This window comes from Giraffa tippelskirchi, chromosome 3 (assembly GCF_054371585.1).
Source record: "Giraffa tippelskirchi isolate mGirTip1 chromosome 3, T2T-mGirTip1v1.2.pri, whole genome shotgun sequence".
Lineage (NCBI taxonomy): Eukaryota > Metazoa > Chordata > Mammalia > Artiodactyla > Giraffidae > Giraffa > Giraffa tippelskirchi.
Genome location: NC_137277.1, coordinates 29,101,336 through 29,123,052, shown reverse-complemented (window position 1 = coordinate 29,123,052; position 21,717 = coordinate 29,101,336). Strand labels below are relative to the sequence as shown.

The window sequence follows — 21,717 nt, the reverse complement described above, 5'->3', positions numbered from 1 at the left end:
GACATCTGCTTGCTGCTTAGAGGTGGCCCTGCCCACTGCAGCTACCACTCTGGTGACCCAGGTGTCTCCAGGGAGCCCCCGGGTGCCCAGCACCTGAGTCACTGCCCATCCCATTCCTCCTCCCTCTGGGTGCCGGGATCCGGAACTCGATTCTGGTCCGACGTACAGCCAAGAGATCATAGGGTAACCTCGGTTCCCCCACGTCGACTTTCCTCTTGAGCCATTCTAACCACAGCTAAGCGCACGCACTTCTGTGGCACTAAGTGCAACCACATTGTGGTGCAGTTGTCACCACCATCCACCTCCCGAGTTGCTTCATCCTGCAAACCTGAAACTTGCAACCTGTTAAATAACGGCCCCTCACCCTCTGCCAGCCCTGGGAACCACTGCCCCGCTCTGCATGGACCTGACGACTCCAGGGACCTCATGTAAGTAGAATCATACAGTACTTGTCTTTTTGTGACTGGTCAGTTCATGCAGCACGGTGTCTACCCGGCTCATCCACGTTGTTCATGTATCAAGCTTTCCTCCCTTTTTAAGGCTGGACGCTCCTCACTGTGTGGACAGACGTCCTGCCTGCAGTGCTGGTGCTGCTGGACCAGGGGTGGGGGCGCACCACGGCGGCTGATGAGATAGGGTGGAAGAAGGTGCGGAAATGATTCTTGGCCTCCTGCACGGGGAAAGGGCAGAGATCTACATGTCCATGTGTATCTTCCTTGGGGTGCAGGGCAGGCTGGGGTCATCTTGGGATCCACCCCAGGCTCCTAGGCCCTCCTGGGGGTCCACCCCTCTGACTCCTCCAGGAGGTGCTCCTGACTCTCAGGGTCTGGCTGGTTGTCCCCTATCGGCCGAACATCCTCTCATCTGACCCAAGTCCACCTCCTCCTGACCCCACGTCTCTACTAGGCCTTGAACTTGTGGAGTCACCAAAAAACACCGCAAATCCTTGCTTCTTCTCTGAACATCCGTTGCCCTCCTGCTGGCAGGGCCCCAGCCGTGTCCCCCGAGCCTCCTGAGGCTGCTTCCCCCAGACTCCCTGCGGAGGGGGCACGTCCGAGCTCCCCTCCTCCACAGCCAGGAGCCATTTCTCTCTGTGGTCACCTGCTCACCACCACCTCCCCAGTGCTCAGCCCGCTTCCAGGAAGCTTGTTAGTCCGTGTCCCCACCGCCCCATCCCTGCCTTTTCCCCCCCAGTGTCGCCGTTCCTGGCGGCTCCAACACTGCCTTTCTGTGAACTCCTCTGCCTGTCTCCCTGGCCCACATCCTGGCCCACACTGCCCCCTCCAGTCACCTGAACCACCCTGGCCCTGTGGGCCTGCCTTGCAGTCACCACCGGCACCTGAATTGGCTTCAGGACATCAGCTTCAGCCATGCAGAGCCCCCTCCCAGCCCATTTCCTGTGCAAGACCCCTGCCCCACACCTGACACTTAGCCCCTGGGCCCTCATCCAGCTGCACCAGCTGTGAAAACACACGTGTCCACCCTGGTTGGCAAACAGCCACTGCCCTGCCTCCGCACACAGGCATCTGGAGCTTGTACGGGATTTCACAGCCCCCCCACCCCAGCTCTGTGCACGGCCTTGACACCCCAGCCCTACTGCCCGAGAGTCTGCTCCCCTCACTGCCCCCTGCTCCAGACTGATCCCACAAGCAGGAAAATGGGCCACATCCTTCCACCCTTCAGGGAGAAAACAGGATGACAGTGACATCCCTCCCCACTTTACATCACTTCCCGCGGCCTGCCGTGTCCCCTTCACAGCAGAGGTCTTGGCCTCCACTTCCTCCCATGTCCCTACTCCCACCTCCAGCCCATGGTCCCGCAGGCCCTGTCAACCCACCACCTGTGCTCGTCTTAGCACATTCAGGGTCTGTTCTCAGCACTCACTCGTCTTACTCAACCTCTCGGCAGTGTCTGTCCACCACTTTCTCCTTCCCCAAACGCTGGCTTCCGAGATGCCCTCAGCCTCCCCAGCGGCTGTGTGTTAGAGGACCAGGAACCATCCTCCTGGAGCTGTTTTCTTTGTCTTCTTTTCTTTTGGGCTCTGGACGACTTTGTTTTCTTGTCCACTCAACTTCTTTTCTTGGATATTGAAAAGGCACCTGAGCCTGACTCTGACCCCACCTTCCTGGGTTCCCCACCCCCCCCCACCCCGCCCCTGCTGCCAACCTCCTCCAGCTTAGCTGGTGGCACCAGGGTCAGCAGATGCCCAGCTCACATGCCTTCCCGCTGTCATCCAAGATCCCTTTCCCACACCAGACTGGAGCACGTGTCAGCTCTGCTGGAAACCTCCTCCTCCCATCCGTCTTCCCTGCTGTCATCCTGTCTGAGCTCCCACATGCTCACCTGACCTCCTCGCCAGGCTTTATCATTTTATCTCCACTACACTCTTGTCCCACCACAGTCACATCTCTGCTGGACTTCCAAAGAGAATGATTACAAGAGTAAGTCAGACCATCTTCCCAACCCTCCAGTTACTTCTGATCAGGCTGGGACGTTCTCTCCTCCCTCACTCTTCTAGACACTTGCTTCCATGTTCTGCTGCTCACACTGGCCCCCTGGTATGCCCCCGACACAAACACACAGACACAGATACACACACATCTGCCCCACCCACACACAACCAGCACGTTCCTGCCACAGGGCCTTTGCACAGGCTGCTCCCCCCAGTCTGTCCACGGCCGCCTCTCCCCGTTTTCATCAGGCTCCCTCTCATATCTTCCAGGTATTGGTTCAAACTCTGTCACCTCCTCACAGAGCCTTTCTCCGACCGTCCTTCCTAGAGCAGTACCTGCTCTCACCAGCCCACCCGACTCTCTCCCCACTCTACTTTTCTTCCTAGTGCATCAGAATGTGAGCTCCAGAGAGTCTGGGTTGAGCCTGTGTCATTCACAGTTGTATCCCCCAGCATACCCCACGTGGGAAAACCACGTGGAATATTTGCAGATAACTCTTAGGGTTGCTCTGATGCTAGGCTGAAAGCACTCAAGTCAAGAAAACAAACGCCAGGCTATAACTTACTCAGACACAAACACAACCAGCTATTTCAAACGATAAGACTGTGTACTCGTGCGTGCTTAGTTATGTCCAACTCTTTGTGACCCCATGGACTGTAGCCCGCCAGGCTCCTCTGTCCATGGGATTCTCCAGGCGAGAATACTGGAGTGGGTTGCCATTTCCTCCTTAGGGTATCTTCCCAACCCAGGGGTAGAACCCGCGTCTCTTGCATCTCCTGCACTGGCAGGCGGATTCTTTACTGCTGAGCCCCTGGGGAAGTGTCCCAAGATTGTGTGAGAAGAAAATTTTTTAGAAGAAAATGCGCTGCAAAATGAGGAGTTCCTCAGTCCCACGCAGTTCAACCCCAAATCTGTCTGGTTTATATATTTTTGGAAAGGGGGTCATAATGAGTAAATAAGATCACTTACTGAAAAATGAAAAGTTAATTCATTTTTAAAGGGAGAGAAATAGAACATGGTCATATCCCAGTGTCCACCGCCCAGTGGACAGATGTGATGGGCATTTGTGTACAAAGGAGGCGGGGTGGAGGCACAAGACTTAAATTCTCATGTAACATAGAAAAACAAACTTAAATCAACAGAGTGAGCACAGAGCAGTGTGAGTTACTATTTATAAGTTGGGAGGTAACTACACCATGAGCTTGTACTACCATGAAAAAAAGTAAATACACTTTTCAAAAGCATGTATCTCCATACCCCACATGAACACCACAATGAACCCCAAATGAACCAAGGATTTAAAAATGAAGAACGTTCTAGAAGAAAACCCTGGAGCACTCTTCTATAACAGAGCTCCTTCATAACTCTGGAATGGGGAAGGGTTTTGACTTAAAATCCAAAGGCATAAAAGAAAAGATAAAGATAAAAAATCTCCTACATGGCAAAACCCAACAAATCATCATCAGTTCAGTTCAGTTCAGTCATTCAGTCGTGTCCAACTTTTTGTGACCCCATGGATTGCAGCACGCCAGGCTTCCCTGTCAATCACCAACTCTCGGAGCTTGCTCAAACTCATGTCCATCGAATCAGTGATGCCATCCAACCATCTCATCCTCTGTCGTCTGACCCTTCTCCTCCTGCCTGCAGTCTTGCCCAGCATCAGGGTCTTTGCTAATAAGTCAGCTCTTTGCATCAGGTGGCCAAAGTATTGGAGATTCAGCATCAGTCCTTTCAATGAATATTCAGGACTGATTTCCTTTAGGATGGACTGGTTTGATCTCCTTACAGTCCAAGTAATTCTCAAGAGTCTTCTCCAACACCACAGTTCAAAAGCATCAATTCTTCGAAGCTCAGCCTTCTTTATGGTCCAACTCTCACATCCATATGTGACTACTGGAAAAACCATAGCTTTGACTAGATGGACCTTTGTTGACAAAGTAATGTCTCTGCTTTTTAATATGCTGTCTAGGTTGGTCATAGCTTTTCTTCCAAGGAGCAAGTGTCTTTTAATTTCATGGCTGCAGTCACCATCTGAAGTGATTCTGGAGCCCAAAAAAATAAAGTCTCTCACTGTTTCCATTGTTTCCCCACCTATTTGCCATGAAGTGATGGGACCAGATGCTAGGATCTTAGTATTCTAAATGTTGAGTTTTAAGCCTACTTTTTCACTCTCCTCTTTCACTTTCAACAAGAGGCTCTTTAGTTCTTCACTTTCTGCCATAAGGGTGGTGGCATCTGCATATCTGAGGTTATTGATATTTCTCCTGGCAATCTTGATTCCAGCTTGTGCTTCCTCCAGCCCAGCATTTCACATGATGTACTCAGCATATAAGTTAAACAAGCAGGGTGACAATATACAGCCTCGATGTACTCCTTTCCCGATTTGAAACCAGTCTGTTGTTCCATGTCCAGTTCTAACTGTTGCTTCTTGACCTGAATACAGATTTCTCAGTAGGCAGGTCAGGTGGCCTGGTATTTCTATCTCTTTAAGAATTTTCCACAATTTGTTGTGATCCACACAGTCAAAGGCTTTGGCATAGTCAATAAAGAAGATGTTTTTCTGGAATTCTCTTGCTTTTTCGATGATCCAGCGGATGTTGGCAATTTGATCTCTGGTTCCTCTGCCTTTTCTAAATCCAGCTTGAACATCTGGAAGTTCGTGGTTCACATAATATTGAAGCCTGGCTTGGAGAATTTTGAGCATTACTTTGCTAGCATGTGAGATGAGTGCAACTGTGTGGTAGTTTGAATATTCTTTGGCATTGCCTTTCTTTGGGATTGGAATGAAAACCGACCTTTTCCAGTCCTGTGGCCACTGCTGAGTTTTGACAATCATCAGATGGTCAATACCGAAATCAGATTGATTATATTCTTTGTAGCTGAAGATGGAGAAGCTCTGTACAGTCAGCAAAAACAAGACCGAGAGCTGACTGGCTCAGATCATGAACTCATTATTGCAAAATTCAGACTTACATTGAAGAAAGCAGGGAAAACCACTAGACCATTCAGGTATGACCTAAATCAAATCCCTTTCAATTATACAGTAGAAGGGACAAATAGATTCAAGGGATTAGATCTGATAGACAGAATGCCTGAAGAACTATGGACGGAGGTTTGTGACATTGTACAGAAGGCAATGATCAAGACCATCCCTGAGAAAAAGAAATGCAAAAAGACAAAATGGTTGTCTGAGGAGGCCTTACAATTAGCTGAGAAAAGAAGAGAAGCAAACAGCAAAGGAGAAAAGGAAAGATATAAGCGTTTTTATGCAGGTCAGGAACAGTTAGAACTGGACATAGAACAACAGTCTGATTCCAAATAGGAAAAGGAGTATGTCAAGGCTGTATACTGTCACTCTGCTTATTTAACTTATATGCAGAGTACATCATGAGCAACGCTGGGCTGGAGGAAGCACAAGCTGGAATCAAGATTGCCAGAAGAAATATCAATAACCTCACATATGCAGATGACACCACGCTTATGGCAGAAAGCGAAGAAGAACTAAAGGGCTTCTTGATGAAAGTGAAAGAGGAGAGTGAAAAAGTTGGCTTAAAGCTCAACATTCAGAAAACTAAGATCATGGCATCCGGTCCCATCACTTCATGGCAAATAGATGGGGAAACAGTGGAAACAGTGGCTGACTTTATTTTTCTGGGCTCCAGAATCACTGCAGATGGTGACTGCAGCCATGAAATTACAAGATGCTTACTCCTTGGAAGGAAAGTTATGACCAACCTAGACAGCATATTAAAAAGCAGAGACATTACTTTGTCAACAAAGGTCCGTCCAGTCATGGCTATGGTTTTTCCAGTGGTCATGCATGGATGTGAGAGTTGGACTATAAAGAAAGCTGAGCACCGAAGAATTGATGCTTTTGAACTGCAGTGTTGCAGAAGACTCTTGACAGTCCCTTGGACTGCAAGGAGATCCAACCAGTCCATCCTAAAAGAGATCAGTCCTGGGTGTTCACTGGAAGGACTGATGTTGAAGCTGAAACTCCAATACTTTGGCCACCTCATGCAAAGACCTGACTCATTTGAAAAGACTGTGATGTTGGGAAAGATTGAAGGCAGGAGGAGAAGGGGACAACAGAGGATGAGATGCTTGGATGGCATCACCGACTCAATGGACATGGGTTTGGGTGGACTCTGGGAGCTGGTGATGGACAGGGAGGCCTGGTGTGCTGGGGTTCATGGGGTCGCAAAGAGTCGGACACGACTGAGCAGCTGAAGTGAACTGAACTAAGCATCTGAATGCAGGGTTCCAAAGAATAGCAAGGAGAAATAAGAAAGCCTTCCTCAGTGATCAATGCAAAAACAATAGAGGAAAACAATAGAATGGGAAAGACTAGAGATCTCTTCAAGAAAAGTAGAGATACCAAGGGAACATTTCATGCAAAGATGAGCACAATAAAGGACAGAAATGGTATGGACCTAACAGAAGCAGAAGATATTAAGAAGAGGTGGCAAGAATACACAGAAGAACTATACAAAAATGATCTTCACGACCCAGATAATCACAATGGTGTGATCACTCACACTCAGCTAGAGCCAGACATCCTGGAATGAGAAGTCAAGTGGGCCTTAAGAAGCATCACTACGAACAAAGCTAGTGGAGGTGATGGAATTTCAGCTGAGCTATTTCAAATCCTAAAAGATGATGCTGTGAAAGTGCTGCACTCAATATGCCAGCAAATTTGGAAAACAAACCACCATAAGCAAAGACAAACAGCCAGCTAGGGAAAATATATGCATCTCAAATCACCAGAATCATCTCTCTAACTCACAAAAAGCTCCAAGATGTGATTTCTAAACACTGAGTAAGAAAAAAAATGGGCAAAGGATTCGAAAAGACTAGTCACAGGAAAAGGAACATAAATAGGATTCTTAAGCATATTCAGCCTCATTCACAACAAATGCACATTAAAACTAATTCAGATGCTGCTTCTCACCTATTAGGATCAGCAAAAATCCAAAGGTCTGACAACACACTCTGTGGGCCAAGCTGTGATGATGAGAAAAGCCAGCACTGCTCCCACGGGGGGCAAATTGGCAGTTTCCACCCAGAGCACAAAGCAGGCGCCCTTTGACCTGGAGACTTATTTGAATGAACCCAGTTATGCATGTGCACATTAAAATTTACAGCACTGTTGTAACCGCAAAACACTGTGACTGACACCCCACGTTCATCCTCATAGGGCGAGCCCGTGCCCCAGTCCACTTGGGACAGTTCATAGCTTTGCTCCAGTATAATTACTAACAGACACCACACTTTCACTCTTGAAAGGGTCCTGGTTTGTATGACAGATCATCCGGCCATGCACACCCTTCCCAGGGGAGTAGATACATAATTTATGCTGCACCCACCCAGTGGAACACCAGGCTGCAGGAACAAGAAGAATGCTCTCTTTGTATTGATGGGAAAATGTCTCCATGATGCATCACTAAGGGAAAAGACAACAGACAAAGCAAAATGAAGGACAAGATGCAGATGTGCACAGCCTGCCACCTTCCAGGTTAAACAGGTGAGAGCCCATGATGCTCACAGTTGCTTGTATAAGACACTCTGGAGACAGAAACATATACAAGGTAACTGGTGACATGGTTGCCAGTGAACTTGTGTGAGAGGAGGAGAGGAGAGGGATGTCTAAGTGGACAGGGGACTTTTCACTGTATCTTTCTTCATAATTGTTAAATTTTTGAGCCAAGTAAAAATAAGGTTTTGAACTTATTCAAGAAATTAAAGATGAAAAAGTATATATATTGTCACAGAACCTTCTAGGTGCCTTCACAATGTTGATTCTTCCCTTTCCTAGTTTTCAACCAGCTCCACTGGTGTTCACCTAAAAAGACTACGTTTCCTGGTCTCCACTGAAGCTAGGTGGGCTTCCCTGGTGGCTCAGAAAGTAAAGAATCTGCCTGCAATGCAGGAGACCCAGGTTCAATCCCTGGTTGGGGAAGATCCCCTGTAGAAGGACATGGCAACCCACCCCAGTATGCTTGCCTGGAGAATCCCATGGACAGAGGAGCCTGGTGAGCTACAGTCCATGGGGTCAAAAAGAGTTGGACATGATTGAGCAACTTTCACTTTCATTGAAGCTAGGTACAGCCATGTGACTAAATTCTGCTCAATGAAATAAAAGTGAATGTGTTAAATGGGTCTTCTAGGAAGATTTAAAAAGGACAGGGCACTCTTCCTCTATGCTGCCAGCTGGTATACAATTGCAACAACTGGAACTCTGGCAGCTATCTTAGCTCATGAGGACAAACTGCGCTCCCTTGGGAAATGTCATAGTGGAAAGGGGTCTAGGTCCCTGAGGATTTGAGGGCTCCAACATACCATTCTTGAGTTTTTCACCTCTGGACTTCTCTTTTTGGTGAGAAATAAGTTTCTTATCTAAGATAGTATTGCTGGAGTCTCTTTAAGTTTAGCCTAATCCTAAGTGATCTGATAAAAGACTGAATGGAGGTTAAATCTGGTCACCCATTTTTGGTGTGATGCCAACAACTTTTTTTGTCTTTGTGCTTTTTGGTATTCTCTGGACAGAACAGGTATTTTAGTAACAATTGTCACTTTAGAACAATGACATTTACAACTAATCACAGGAAATGCATCTTCCGGCCTCTGGTTTCATGGTCAGAGAATTTCATTTTCAAAGGAGGCAAGGCTGCTGCTGAGGTGCCATCTCCCACATCACTCACAGTGGCCCCTCCCAGCAGCAAAGTCCCCACAGCATCTCTGCTCTCCTAAGGCAGGCTCAGGGAAGAGGCCCGTTGTTTTAAACTGTAAACAAGTCGGAGAAGATGCCTGGGGCCAGGTCTGGTCCGGATCTGCCAAATCCCCTGGCTCCACGTGTCTGCTCTCAGTTGGGAGACAGGTTTCCATTGTCTGAGGCAGGGGAGGAATCCTCCATGGCCTGGGGACACGGACAATGAGATGCTGTGGGTTCTGGCTGACTCAACCTGGAGGACGTGAAGGCCAGCAAATGTTCTTGGAATCCAGCCTGGCTCCCTGCCCCACCCTGTGCAAACAGCTCCAGAGCCGAACCTGTCCAGAAACGAATCGAAAGGGGCTCCGAGGAGGCTGGTTACCACTGTGCTCCCCGGTTTTCTCTTCCCAGATACTTGAAGTTACACAATTTGTGACTCACATTTCTGGCCAGTTTTGTACTTCTCCAGCTGGACTCATGCCCCGAGGGTCAGGCATGCCTATGGGTTCTCCATGCCAGGGGACGTAGCTCTACAAGGAGGTGATGAATCTTCCCAACGTGCTGATACTACTCAAACATTTTTTAGGGGAAAAGTAAATATTTTTATATGACCTGTTAGGAAGGGAATGTAGAATTCTCAACATTTTAAAAACTTCAAATACAAAATTTAGGCCCTCAAAATAAGACTTCTAAAAAGTCACAGTGCATAGCTTCAAGCCTGTCCTGAGACCCTGAGGGGCCGTTTAGGTGTGCTGGTCTATAGGAGGTAAGGTCTAAAACCTTGGCTTCCAGGACTGCAAGCTCAGACTGAAAATGTCCCTGGTCCCGTACACATCTGATCTTGTTGGCTCTGCCCTGGGGAGCCATGCACTCAGTGGCAGGAGGAACAGAGGCACTGGGGAAGGTGCCCACGGCTGGCCGAGACCCTGCGGCCAGAGTCCCCAGGCCTTCAATGCAGCACGGAGCCACTGACCACAGGCACAGCCACAAAGTACCACTGGGCACGGGCTGTGGGTCAGGCCCTGCCGGGCAGCTCATGCCTCAGACCCAACTCAGTATGCCTGGGCCGAGCTTCATCCACACAGGGGTCCAGGCCCATAGATCAGGAACCTCCTCCCCGCCCAAACCATGGAAGGGGTCAAATTGGCCATGGCTGCGACACTGGCCATCCACCAAATGTCCATGTGCCTGTGTGTGCAAGCACACATATGTACACAGGCTGAGCAGCTAGGACAATGATGGGTCATCACACAGGGACTCTGGTGTCTTCTGGGTACAGTTCCCTGGCACCTGACTGCCCAGAGGAAGCAGGTGGTGGTTGCTATCCTGGCTCAGGGTCTGTTCCACTTGCATCAAAGGCTGTGCTATTCTGGGAAAAGGGAGGCCCCCAGGAGGGAAAGGCCAGAACCTGCCAGGATGGAAAGTGAGGAGGGGGCTTCACTGGAAGGAGGAGGAAGCGATGAGGCTCCTCCTGTGTCCTCTCTCCTCTCCTGTGGGCAGGGCTGGTCCCTAGACATCCGTGAACAGTGGCCTCCGAGCGGTGCCTGAAGACCACACATCACCTGACGAATTGCTTGGACGGCACCCTGGTGTCAGAACACAGCGGCAGCCCCTGTCCATTCAAGTTCATGTTCACCCTGTTCCCACGATCTTGGTATGACCCCGTCCTGCTTGCTCCCCATCCCTGGCGGGCCCCTCCATGCAGCCTACAGCATCCTGTGTGGTCCTGGAGGGCAGGCTCCACCAGGGGGCCACGCAGGGAAGGAGGCTGAGGGGCATCAGGGCCCAGACCTCTCTGGTGAGTCATGGCAGCAGTGGAGACCACGTCCAGCAAGGAACAGGGGCCTGGAGGTGCCGGTTTGGAATGGACTGAATGGAAGTCTGGCATTTTGAGAAAACAGGAACAATAAATGTCACTGGGACAAATTCACAATCAGACAGAAACAAAATATATTTATTAGAAATATTACAGAGTCAAACGTCACACTTGGTTGTGTCCACATTTGCACACACATCTGTCATATCTGGATCACGCTCGGCACTCTGCACTCCTGGCAGAAACGAGGCCACATTCATCCACTGCACTCAGCGTGTGCGGTTAGTCAGAGAGCTGCTCAGGGCGGCGTGGGCCCAGCCAAACTTTAACCTGGCCAGAGAAGTGAAACCCACCATGAAGCCGGGGCCACAATATTAAATATCCTTTATAAAAGGGCTTCTGAGTCCTGCCCATTGCTGCATGCCACTCTCACTTGCTCTCAAATGGCCCTTGGGCTCTGGGCTGGGGAGGACTGGGGCTGGATGTGCAAAGGAGCTTGTATCTGATGATCGAGTCCTCCATCCCGGGCAGGGCACAGAGAGGGGCCTGTCCCCTTGGTGGGGACGGTGGGGGGCTGGGAAAGCAGCCCACTACTCTGGGGCTGAGACTCACGGACACCGTGATGCCAGGTGTGGGTCCCCTGGGGTCCTTGGGTGGTCTCAACAAAAGCTATAGAACAATAGCTAAGTGAAGAGTGAAAACCAAAGACCACCGTCATTTCTGAAGTGAGGAGGGACAGGCCAGGAGAAGTGTGGGTTCCCCCAGCTCCCCAGATGGCCAGCCCCGTGGGCAGGGGCAGTGGTGCCACCATCAGCCATGAAACAACTCAGTACACAAAGAGCCAAGGGCTTTTCTTTGTGTCTTAAAATGACTCCACCCCTCTTGGGGATCTTGCATTTTGTGTCTATCTTGTGTATAAAAATAATACATTTTTTTGGAAAAAGGATCTGCAGAACCACCAAATAATTCTAAATGACAAAGTGCTGGGTGGAGGAAGATGGGAAGAAACAGATACCATGGCCTGTGAAAACCTCAGGACAGGGCACGGGGGAGGGGAGGGTGCGCTCATGGTAACCACGTGTTCTCAACTTAAAAACATTCCACACTCACCTTGTGCTCTGAGCTCAATTAAAATCGGACCAAGGTGACACACCGCCCCTTCAGTACTGGAAGACCTAACCCCACACCAGGATGCCCAGGGCCAGATCTGCCCTACACCGCCTGGTCCCTCGGGCAGGACACAGGTACGCTGTGCTCTAGCCTGCCCGCTGGGCAGCAAAGAGAGATGGGCAGCCTCTCTGAGTTATAAAAATAAACTGCACATGGCCCTCTCTCTTCTTTTTAGCCTGAAGTGAGCCCCCCACTGAGAGACTGCCGCAGGAGCTGATCCCAGACCCTCTCAGGAACCACAGGGCACCAGGAGCGGCACCAGGCATCGGCAACCCCTCCTGCAGAGCCTGCAGTGAACCCAGAGTAAACACAGCCACCAACGGTTCAACCCCTCTCGGGTGTGACGTCCCCTTGTGGGGTGAGCAAGGAAGGAGCAGGGGGGCGAGGAGGAGGCAGACACCTGGGAGGAGACACCGGGTAACTTCCAGCAGACTGTCCAGGAAGGCGCCTCCACCTTCCACATGAAGACATCCCACATGGTCACCGTCACCGGACTCCCCTTCCAGCGCTTCTCGGGGACTTTGAAAATACACACAACACGACGCTGGTGGCCTTCCTGACATTCTGACCCCAGGCTGGGGCAGGTGAGGGGTGTGTGCTGTCAGGGAACCCCTAGACAGGAGCCCTAGTGGGCCGCCTCTGCAGCCTGAGGAGGACGGATGGACCCTGGGGGGGCCCAGTGTCTCCTCCAAGGCAACTGGGCAGCAGAGCTCACACCTTGCCAGGACAGGGACCAATAGGGCCCTGCTGTACACAAGGGATCGCCTGCCCCCCGGGCTCAAGGGATCGCCTGCCCCCCGGGCTCGCAGGGTGTACTGGGCAGGGCGGGCAGCCCTGGGCTCAGGGAGTGTCGATGGACCTGGATCAGAGGGCACTGATGTCAGCAGCTGTGGGAGCCCCCTGGGCCAGGGGGGACCTCATTTGCCATGAAACGTGCATGTATTTGCCCAGGTGATGACCTGCACCCATGCCTGCACGACCCAGGGGAGGGGCTGCTCTGGGAGGGGGCGTGTGTGCTCTGGGGGAAGGGCTGTTTTGGGGGGGTGCTCTGGTGCCACATGGGGCGACTGCATGTGCTAGGGAAGCCAATGCCCTTCATCCAGTCGTACCCAAGCCCTCCCTGCCTCGCTCGGGTCTCCTGTCCATGCAAATTTAAGAGGCCCGGGGAAGGACTAAGCCAAAGCCAGAGCTGAGATGCTGTCTGCTCAGCACCCCAAGAAAGACATGTCTTCAGCCTGCTTGTGCACAAGCAGGAGGACCCTGGCCGACACAGGCCCGTGCCTTCTGTCTGAGGGACTCTGTCAAGTTCTGCATGTACAAGCATGTGCATGTAGACGGGCGTGAACATGTGCAGGACACAAGGAGCAGGTGAGGTCACAGAGGTTTTCTGTCCACTCCCAAGGACCAGTCCTGGTGTGACCGCGCCCCAGACACACCCCCTCCTGTGCCTCCCAGGGGCACCAAGCACACACCCAGGGGCTCCTTTCATCTCAAACGTTTGGTCTCCCACCTAGAGAATGAAGTAAAGGACAGGAGACCTGACGGTGGTGAAATCCTCCCCGGGAACCAAGTCTGACCCTGAAAAGCAGGGCTCATGTGACTCAGAGCTGCTCGAGAGCCGACTGTGTCCTTTTGTGTCCTGCTGGGTGTTTCTGGAGGGGCTGGACTGGCAAGTGCAGAGTTTTTAGAAGGCAGAAGCCAGGATTCTTAGTAGAAAGATGATGGGCTTAGATGTTTGTTGTGAGACTCAGGGCAGCTCCAGTGAACACATCGCGGGGCTCCCACAGGAGAAGGGGGCCCCTGGGAGCATGACTTACAGTCCATATGTGTCAGGGTTCAGGGTGGGTGCGGCGGACCGAGCTGTTTCTTGTTTGTGTGTTGGACTCCAGTGGAGCCTGCCGTGGAAATCCAGATGGTGGGCGGCCGACAGCACAGACCAGGTGCGTCCAGGACACGCAGTGGGCGTGGGACACGCAGGACCTACGTCTCGAAGTACTTGTAGATCTGGGCCACGTACTGCATCACGCTCTGCCAGTCAGGCCGGTCCGTGTGCAGCAACTCACTGAGCTCCTGTGGGAGAGGGCAGAGGTCACGGGGTGCTGCTGGACCTTCCCACGTGGCCGGCAGGTGCAGGCAATACTCAGACAGTGCTAAAGGTGCTCAGTGGGAAAAACAAAAGCTTTTCCTTCCCGCTTATTCAGGAGATGCTGTGCTTTTAGGAACATTAGACATGATCTCCTGCCCCTCTCATATTTTAACAATGAGCATTAAAAAAAAGTTCTGAAAAAAGAAAAGTTCTGAACAAAAACTAAGAGTTGTCATATGATCCAATAATCCCACTCCTGGGCACACAACTGGATAAAACTCTGATTTAAAAATATACATCACCCCAATGGTCTAGGCAGCACTAGTCACAGTAGCCAAGATAAGGAAACAACTTCAATGTCCATCAACAGAGGAATGGATAAAGAAGATGTGTTACATAAATACAATGGAGTGTTAGCTATTAAAAAGGGTGAAATAATGCCATTTGCAGCAGCATGGATGCAACTAGAGATTATTACACTAAGTGAAGTAAATCAGACAGAGAAAGGCAAACAGTGTATGGTATCACTTATACGTGGAATCTTAAAAATGACACAGCTGAACTTATCTATGAAACAGACTCACAGACATAGAGAGGACATGTAGCTGCCAAGGGGTGGGGGAGGAGAGGACTGGGAGTCTGGGATTAGCAGATGTAAACTATTACATACAGGATGGATAAACAACAAGGTCCTACTGTACAGCCCAGGGAACTATATTCAGTATCCTGGGATAAACAAGAATGGGAAAGAACATGGAAAAGAATGTGTATGTGTATAACTGAATCACTTTGTTGAACAGGAGAAACTAATAGGACATTGTAAATAGGCTCTACTTCAATAAAACACAAGTTTTGAAAAGAGTCACCGTGATTTCATTGTTGTGAAAGGATTCCCACTTCTCCCAGCTACATTTGAACACACACCCATGTCTTCCCATGTTGTCACTGCGTACCCTGTGCTTTGTCACTGAACATTTTTCATACACAATTTCCCACACAGCTGTGCTGAGTCATTTAGGGGATATACACTGTTCATGAGAACAGCTGTCCCCTGTCCTAATAGCGCAGTGTGTGACTGTGGTCACTTCTTTGCAGTGAGCATCTGTGTGGTACGGTGTCTGCTATTTGTGCCCCAAAAGCCCTGCACCGGCTGAAAGCTACTTGACCAGAGGGTCACCAGTGGTAAAAGGTCACCAGTCCACGTTTTATTGTTTCCCCTCATTTCACTGACCACAAGCAAGCACGGGCAGAGGCCGGGGACTGATGGTAGCAGGACGGTGCTCCATCCACTGCTCAGCCAGGCTTTCCTGAAATTCGTGTCATCACACTACTCAACAATTCACCTTAGGGCTGACTGCGGATTCTTCTCCGGTCATGAGAGAATAGTAGGGAAGGTCCTGGCATGAAGCTGGAAGCAGAGACACAGTGGAAAAGCAGGCTGAGCTCAGAACATCTGTTCCTGGGCGGGGACAGAACTGGCTGAGGCCTGGAACCAGCCATTTAGCTTCTGTTTCAGTATCTAAATATATTGTACTGATTTTTCTCCCTGGTGAGGCTGAGAAATCAGGGTATCATCGGTCTGAGGGAAGGGTGGAAAAGGAGCGTGTGGAACACCCCACACAGGAACCTACAGCAATGTGAAAAGAGAAACAATGCATTCACAGAAGACAAGGAGGAAAAGCCTCCTTCTGTCTGTGATGCACGGACAGATACACAAAGAGCTGAAATTCTAATAACACGAGGGTTGCTAACATGATGACACAGAGAGAAGCGATGAGGAATCGAGCTCTCGGGAGGCAGATGAGCTCTGAGAACACCGGGACGGCCTGAGAGGCTGGAGGGATGGCAAACCCCCTCTGGGGGGCAAGGACGCATCCTCCTGCTCAGAGAGGGTTCTGAAGTCTGATCCATATTCAGTTTTACTCAGACTGTTCTACATGCTTGAACCCAACAATAATTAAATTTTAAACTATTTTAGTGCATTGTCAACATCATGTTTGAACATGTTTGAAGAAATCAGTTAACACCTTTCAGGAGAAGACAGTATGTCGGATCAATAAAAATCTGATAGTGTGAGACACTTGATTCAGTAGCTAAAAACCTTCCAAAAAAAGAAAACACCAGACCCGGATGGTTTCACTGGTTAATTCTCACAAACAGTCCAGGAAGAAATAATACCAGTTCTACGCAATCTCTCCCAGGAAACAGAAGAGGAGGGAACACTTCCTCATTCATTCTGTGAAGCCGGAACTACCCTGATACCAAAAGCAGGACAAAGACATTACAAGAATACCAATTTCTCACTAAAATGTAAACACAATGATCCTTAATAAATATTAGCAAATTGAATCATGATCAAGTGGGTTCATCTCAGGAATGCAAGGCTGGCTCAACAGCCATCAATCAATCAAATTTATTCACAGTTGTTGTTGTTTAGTCGGTAAGTTGTGTCCGACTCTTTTTGACCCTATAGACTGTAGCCTGCTAGGCTCCTCTGTCCATGGGATTTCCCAGGCAAGAATACTGGAGTGGGTCGCCGTGCCCTCCTCCAGGAGATCTTCCCACACGGGGATTGAACCCTCATCTCTTATGTCTCCCGCATTGGCAGGCAAATTCTTTACCACCAGGGAAGCCATGTTATGTGTATTTCACTACAACAAAAGTAATTGGAAAAAAAAATATATAGGGCTTCTTGCCCTCAGGAATCCAGGCAAGAATACTGGAGTGGGTTGCCATGCCCTCCTCCAGGGGATCTGCCCAACCCAGGGATCAAACTCAGGTCTCCCACGTTGCAGGTAGATTCTTCACTGTCTGAGCCACCAGAGAAGCCCAGAGATAAGCCCTACAATCAGATAAATTACAATATAACACATACATGCGCTTGATAGACTATGAGTAAATTGTGCTTTAAGAGCCCAGGTTGGCATGGCTGCCCGGATGCAGGGTCATGGAGGGGTGAGATGTGGGCTCTGGAGTCGGATAGCCTCCTCGACCCTTGTCTTGGCTACTCACAAGCCATGTGCCCTTCCACGAAATCGCAGTGTCCCTCATGTAAGGAGCATCTATGTCATAGGACTTCTGAGAGGGTCCATGAGTCAACTCATAGAAAGTGCCTGGCACAGAGTAGCCTCTAATAAAGTTTAAGCAACAGCGCAGGCTCAGCATCACCTAAGGTATCATTCTAACCTCCCTATAAACCCCTGAGTTGTGAAGACCTCCCTTCCTGTGTGACCTGAAGGCCTTAGTCTGTGTGAGGAGTGACCATTCTGGGGGACACACAGGCTCAGCGAGCAAGTGACACCTTCACAGACCACATGACCTGGTGTAGGCATGTCTGCCTCACCAGTGCAAACACATCCACCCTCGGAGGGCACCTGTTCTGGCTGCTCTGACAGCGGCGGCAACAAGTCCATGCCTCTTCTCTCTCCACCCTTCCTGTGATTGATGCAGCGGGTGAAGCTTCTGTCTCACACTGTGGTGGGGAAAAAATGCATTCTCAACTCGGGGGAACACTGTGGCATTTTCACTTGGAAAAACTCTCATCGTTAATCTGCTAAATGCAGAAGCCTATAGTTGCTAGAATACAAACATGTAAGGGAATTTTTTTCCTGACTAATCTAATAATAGAACTTAACCTAAGACTTGGGATTGTTACTGCTGCCAATTCTGACTGGGTGCAGTTTTAAAACGTCACATGTAATTAAATATACTATTTTTCACTGCATCTCATGATACAAAAGCAAATTTAATAATGTAGGAAGCTTCTATTTTCTTGATGGCATGAACTGGTTAAACTGATCACAAACATTCCTAAATGTTCCACAATGATGTTCGTCAGTAGCTCCTCAGAGACTTCTGTATAAATAAAATCGCTGGTTCTGATGATTAGCTCAACAAGATGATCTCATTTGCTTCCCAGCATTCACTAACTTCAATAGTACAAGAGACAAAAAAATAGGAAAAAACATTAAATTAAAAAATCAAATATTAACAGTAACACTTCCCAGGTGGCTCTAGTGGTAAAGAACCTGCCTGCTTAGGTGACACAGGAGACGGGGGTTTGATCCCTGGGTTGGGAAGATCCTCTGGAAAGGGCATGGCAATCCAGTCCAGTATTCTTGCCTGGGAAATCCCATGGACACAGGAGCTTGGCGGGGTACGGTCCACAGGGTCACAAGGAGTCAGGCACGACTGAAGTGACTTAGCATGCAAGCATACAAAGAAAACCATATTCTGTGTAGAATATCATCTTCCAACAAGTTCTCATTATATTCAATATCTTTCCTTAAGCAAATGACCTGTAGTTACTTGTTAGCTGCTTTTGATTTGTGTTACTGGAGAAGACTCTTGAGTCCCTTGGACAGCAAAGAGATTAAACCAGTCAGTCCAAAAGGAAATCAACCCCTGAATATTCATTGGAAGGACTAATGCTGAAGTTGAAGCTCCAATACTTTGGCCACCTGATGCAAAGCGCTGACTCATTGGAAAAGACCCTAATGCTGGGAAAGATTGAGGGCAAAAGGAGAAGGGGATGACAGAGGATGAGATGGTTGCAAGGGATCACTGACTGGGTAGACATGAATCTGAGCAAACTCTGGGAGACTGTGGAGGATAAAGGAGCCTGGCGTGCTGCAGTCCATGGGGTTGAAAAGAGTCGGACACGACTTAGTGACTGAACAATGACAACTCCTTAGCTGTTTAGTGTTTCAGAAGATAAATCAGGTTCATGCTACTCCATCCTGGCCAGACATTAAGTCCCCCCACTTCTTTTTAAATTCTCTAGACTTGAGTTTACACAATAGGGACATCTGTTTCTCAAAGGTTCAGTGGAATTTGGGCGGACTGGTATTTTGTTGTTTATGTGTGTGTGTGACTATATTTAAAACAATGAATTTCACTTCTTTAATGGCTAAAGTTCTAGTTCTTTCTCTGTGAGTTTTGGAGAAATAGTTACATTTACTATTTGAAGAAATATATTTATGTACATATTTTAAAAACTGTCCACTCTGTCAAACATGTTAGTGTAACACTGTTATAACTATAGCATTAAAATTCCTATGATAGTTGTCTTTCCCTCCGTTTTCCCCAAAATTTTATTTATTTTTTATTTTGGGCTGTGCTGGGTCTTCATTGTCGCGAGGGCTCTTCTCTAGTTGTGGTGAGCAAGCGCTCCTTTTCGTTGCCATACGCAGGCTTCTCATTGCAGTGGCCTCTCTTGCTCCGGAGTACGGGCTCTAGGGTGCGTGAGCTTCAGTAGCTGAGGTTACTGTGATGCATGGGCTTAGTTGCCCCACAGTACTGGAATCTTCCCGGCCCAGGAATCAAGCCCATGTCTCCTGCATTGGCAGGTGGATTCTTTAATGATGACCCACCAGGGAAGTCCCTTGTCTTTTCCCTTTTCATTTCACCCTCTGAGGGTTACACAAGTATATCTCTCACTGTTATTGGAGCTGAGATTTTTCTAATCACTGAACATGTTTTTAAATGTTTATTGGCCATTTGTGAGTTGCCTATTCCAGATTTTGATAGTTTTCTACTAGGTTTCTTTTATTATTGGTTAGTACAAATTATTTGTAGATCATCTGTCTTTGCTTTTTCTGCAGTTACGTTACAATGTGTCTGGATGGATGTTTTGTATTATTTATCCTGTTTGAGATTCCATTAAGAATCTGTGGTCTTTCATCATTCTGGAAAAATTTCAGGCGCCACTTCTTCAAATATTATCTCTCTTCATGTTTTCTTTCCTCTACTTCTGAAATTCCCACTGGCCATGGGAGTTGGACATGGTCTGATTTTATCTTCCATGCCTCTTAAGCTCTGTGACAGGCACTATCAGTTGCTCCCAACCTCTGTTTCCCTTGCAGGCTTCCCACTAAAGAGGATGAGAAACGTTGTATGTTTACCTTCTCAAATCCCTTTGCGGCTGGGGTGGCCACGCAACAGAGAGCTGCCACAGAGCTGGAGGGGCTCCGGGAAGCCTTTTGGCTTCCTTATCAAAGGGGGGGATGTCAGGCACTCGCTGTACCCCTTTCTCCCCACTTCCAGCCCTACAGATGGGAGTGATGTCCAGAGCTTGGCAGCCATGTTCAGCCATAGAGAGACAAATAAGAGGACAAAGAACCAAAAGAGTGAAGACACTCTGTAGGCCTTGATTACAACATTAAGCAGTGAACCATTTCTGAAACTACAAAAAAAAAATCTTTATGGTTGAAGTAACCATTAGTTGGGTTTTCCATTTCTTAAAGTTGAAAACCTGTTAACTAATAAAACCCCTCTATCACATTTTCATCTTAAAATTTCTGTTATATGTCCTGGGTAATTTCCTGTGATCCATTTCCTGGTTCAGTAGTTCTCTTTTCTGCTATATCCAATCAGTTTTCAATCCAGCTATGGTTTTTACTTTCAAATTTTAAATTTCTACTTGGCTCTTTTCAAAATATTTTTTAAAAAAAATAAAACCATGTTCTTTCCTTATGATTTTTATTCCTTCTCTGATTTCTTTAATATGTTTAAACATAGTCTTTTGAGGTCTCTTTCTTGTTGTCTTATTCTCTCAAATTCTGGAAGATGGTCCTCTTGTTCGTGGTGCCTGCTGACTAACTCAAGTAGATAATTTTGTTTAAATTTTATTGGAGTCTAGTTGATTTACAATGTTGTGTTAGCTTCAGGTGTACAGCAAAGTGATTCAGTTATACATACACATATAGGTTATCACAGAATACTAAGTAGAGTTCCATGTGCTGTACAGCAGGTCCTATTGTCAAGTTGATCATTTTCCAAATGCTTTGTAATTTTGAGTTGTGAGTGTATTTTCAGTAGCCTCTGTGCTCTGGGCCACAGAGCTTCTGGCAGCAGAGACACTATAAACTGGTCACTGCTTGCAACAGATGTTATAAATTTGGACTCCAAACCTCATCTGGCCCAGCTTTCCTTCCTTCTCTATAGGAGATTATCTTTTTTTGGCCACAAAAAAATCCCAGGTGGAAACTGAGCTTCCTTATCACCTCTCTGGACTGGCAGGTGGCAATTTTTATCTCCCCTTCACTAAGAAGATGAGCATTTGGGGAGCCTTGGTTCTGTGCAGGGGTCTCAGGACCAATGCTCTGGTTACAGGAGCTCAGTGCCAGGTCTCCTGCCTCTGCATGAGCACGAACCACAGCCTGCACACTTTGGAGGCCCCTTCCCACCACCCCAGTCCTACCCTGGGGTGGCCAGAGTCCAGCACATGCCTCAGGACTCTGGGTCTTCACTCCTCTTTTAATTTCTGGCATCTAGTTATTTTCCGTTCCTTCTTCAGAGATTGGCTATGTATTGATATTTTTAAGATTACATCATATTCATATTCCCAGGGCTTTAATGATAATTCAGTCTAGAACTGAAATTTATCCACAGTGAAATGAAATTTATCCACAGTGAAATCTTCACTGAAAACACTCTAAATCACATGTGGTCAGACCAGCTGGACACTTTTATATCAGGAATC

General features: G+C 48.3%; 1 protein-coding gene and 1 long non-coding RNA gene across 22 annotated transcripts in view; one reads left to right on the top strand and one right to left on the bottom strand.

The window, feature by feature from the left end:
* The first annotated feature begins 46 nt into the window (after window positions 1-46).
* LOC145543153 (uncharacterized) lies at window positions 47-13,080 on the top strand. The gene is made up of 2 exons (XR_014080492.1): window positions 47-428; window positions 12,324-13,080. It is a non-coding gene; the product is annotated as an uncharacterized LOC145543153 (long non-coding RNA).
* SPECC1 (sperm antigen with calponin homology and coiled-coil domains 1) overlaps window positions 11,089-21,717 on the bottom strand; it is a 200,684-nt gene continuing 190,055 nt past the window's right edge. For 10 of the 21 annotated variants that reach the window (XR_014080484.1, XR_014080486.1, XM_081583729.1 and 7 more), the window contains one exon: window positions 11,089-14,218. Coding sequence is in view for 16 of the 21 variants with exons in the window: in XM_081583729.1 (XP_081439855.1) it covers window positions 14,129-14,218 (90 nt within the window). In the remaining 5 variants the exon portion in view is untranslated. Of the gene's footprint in view, window positions 14,219-15,465; window positions 15,643-16,365; window positions 16,490-17,608; window positions 17,707-21,717 lie in introns of those variants that run through there. The other 11 variants (XM_081583727.1, XM_081583733.1, XM_081583735.1 and 8 more) reach the window with 5 other exon arrangements.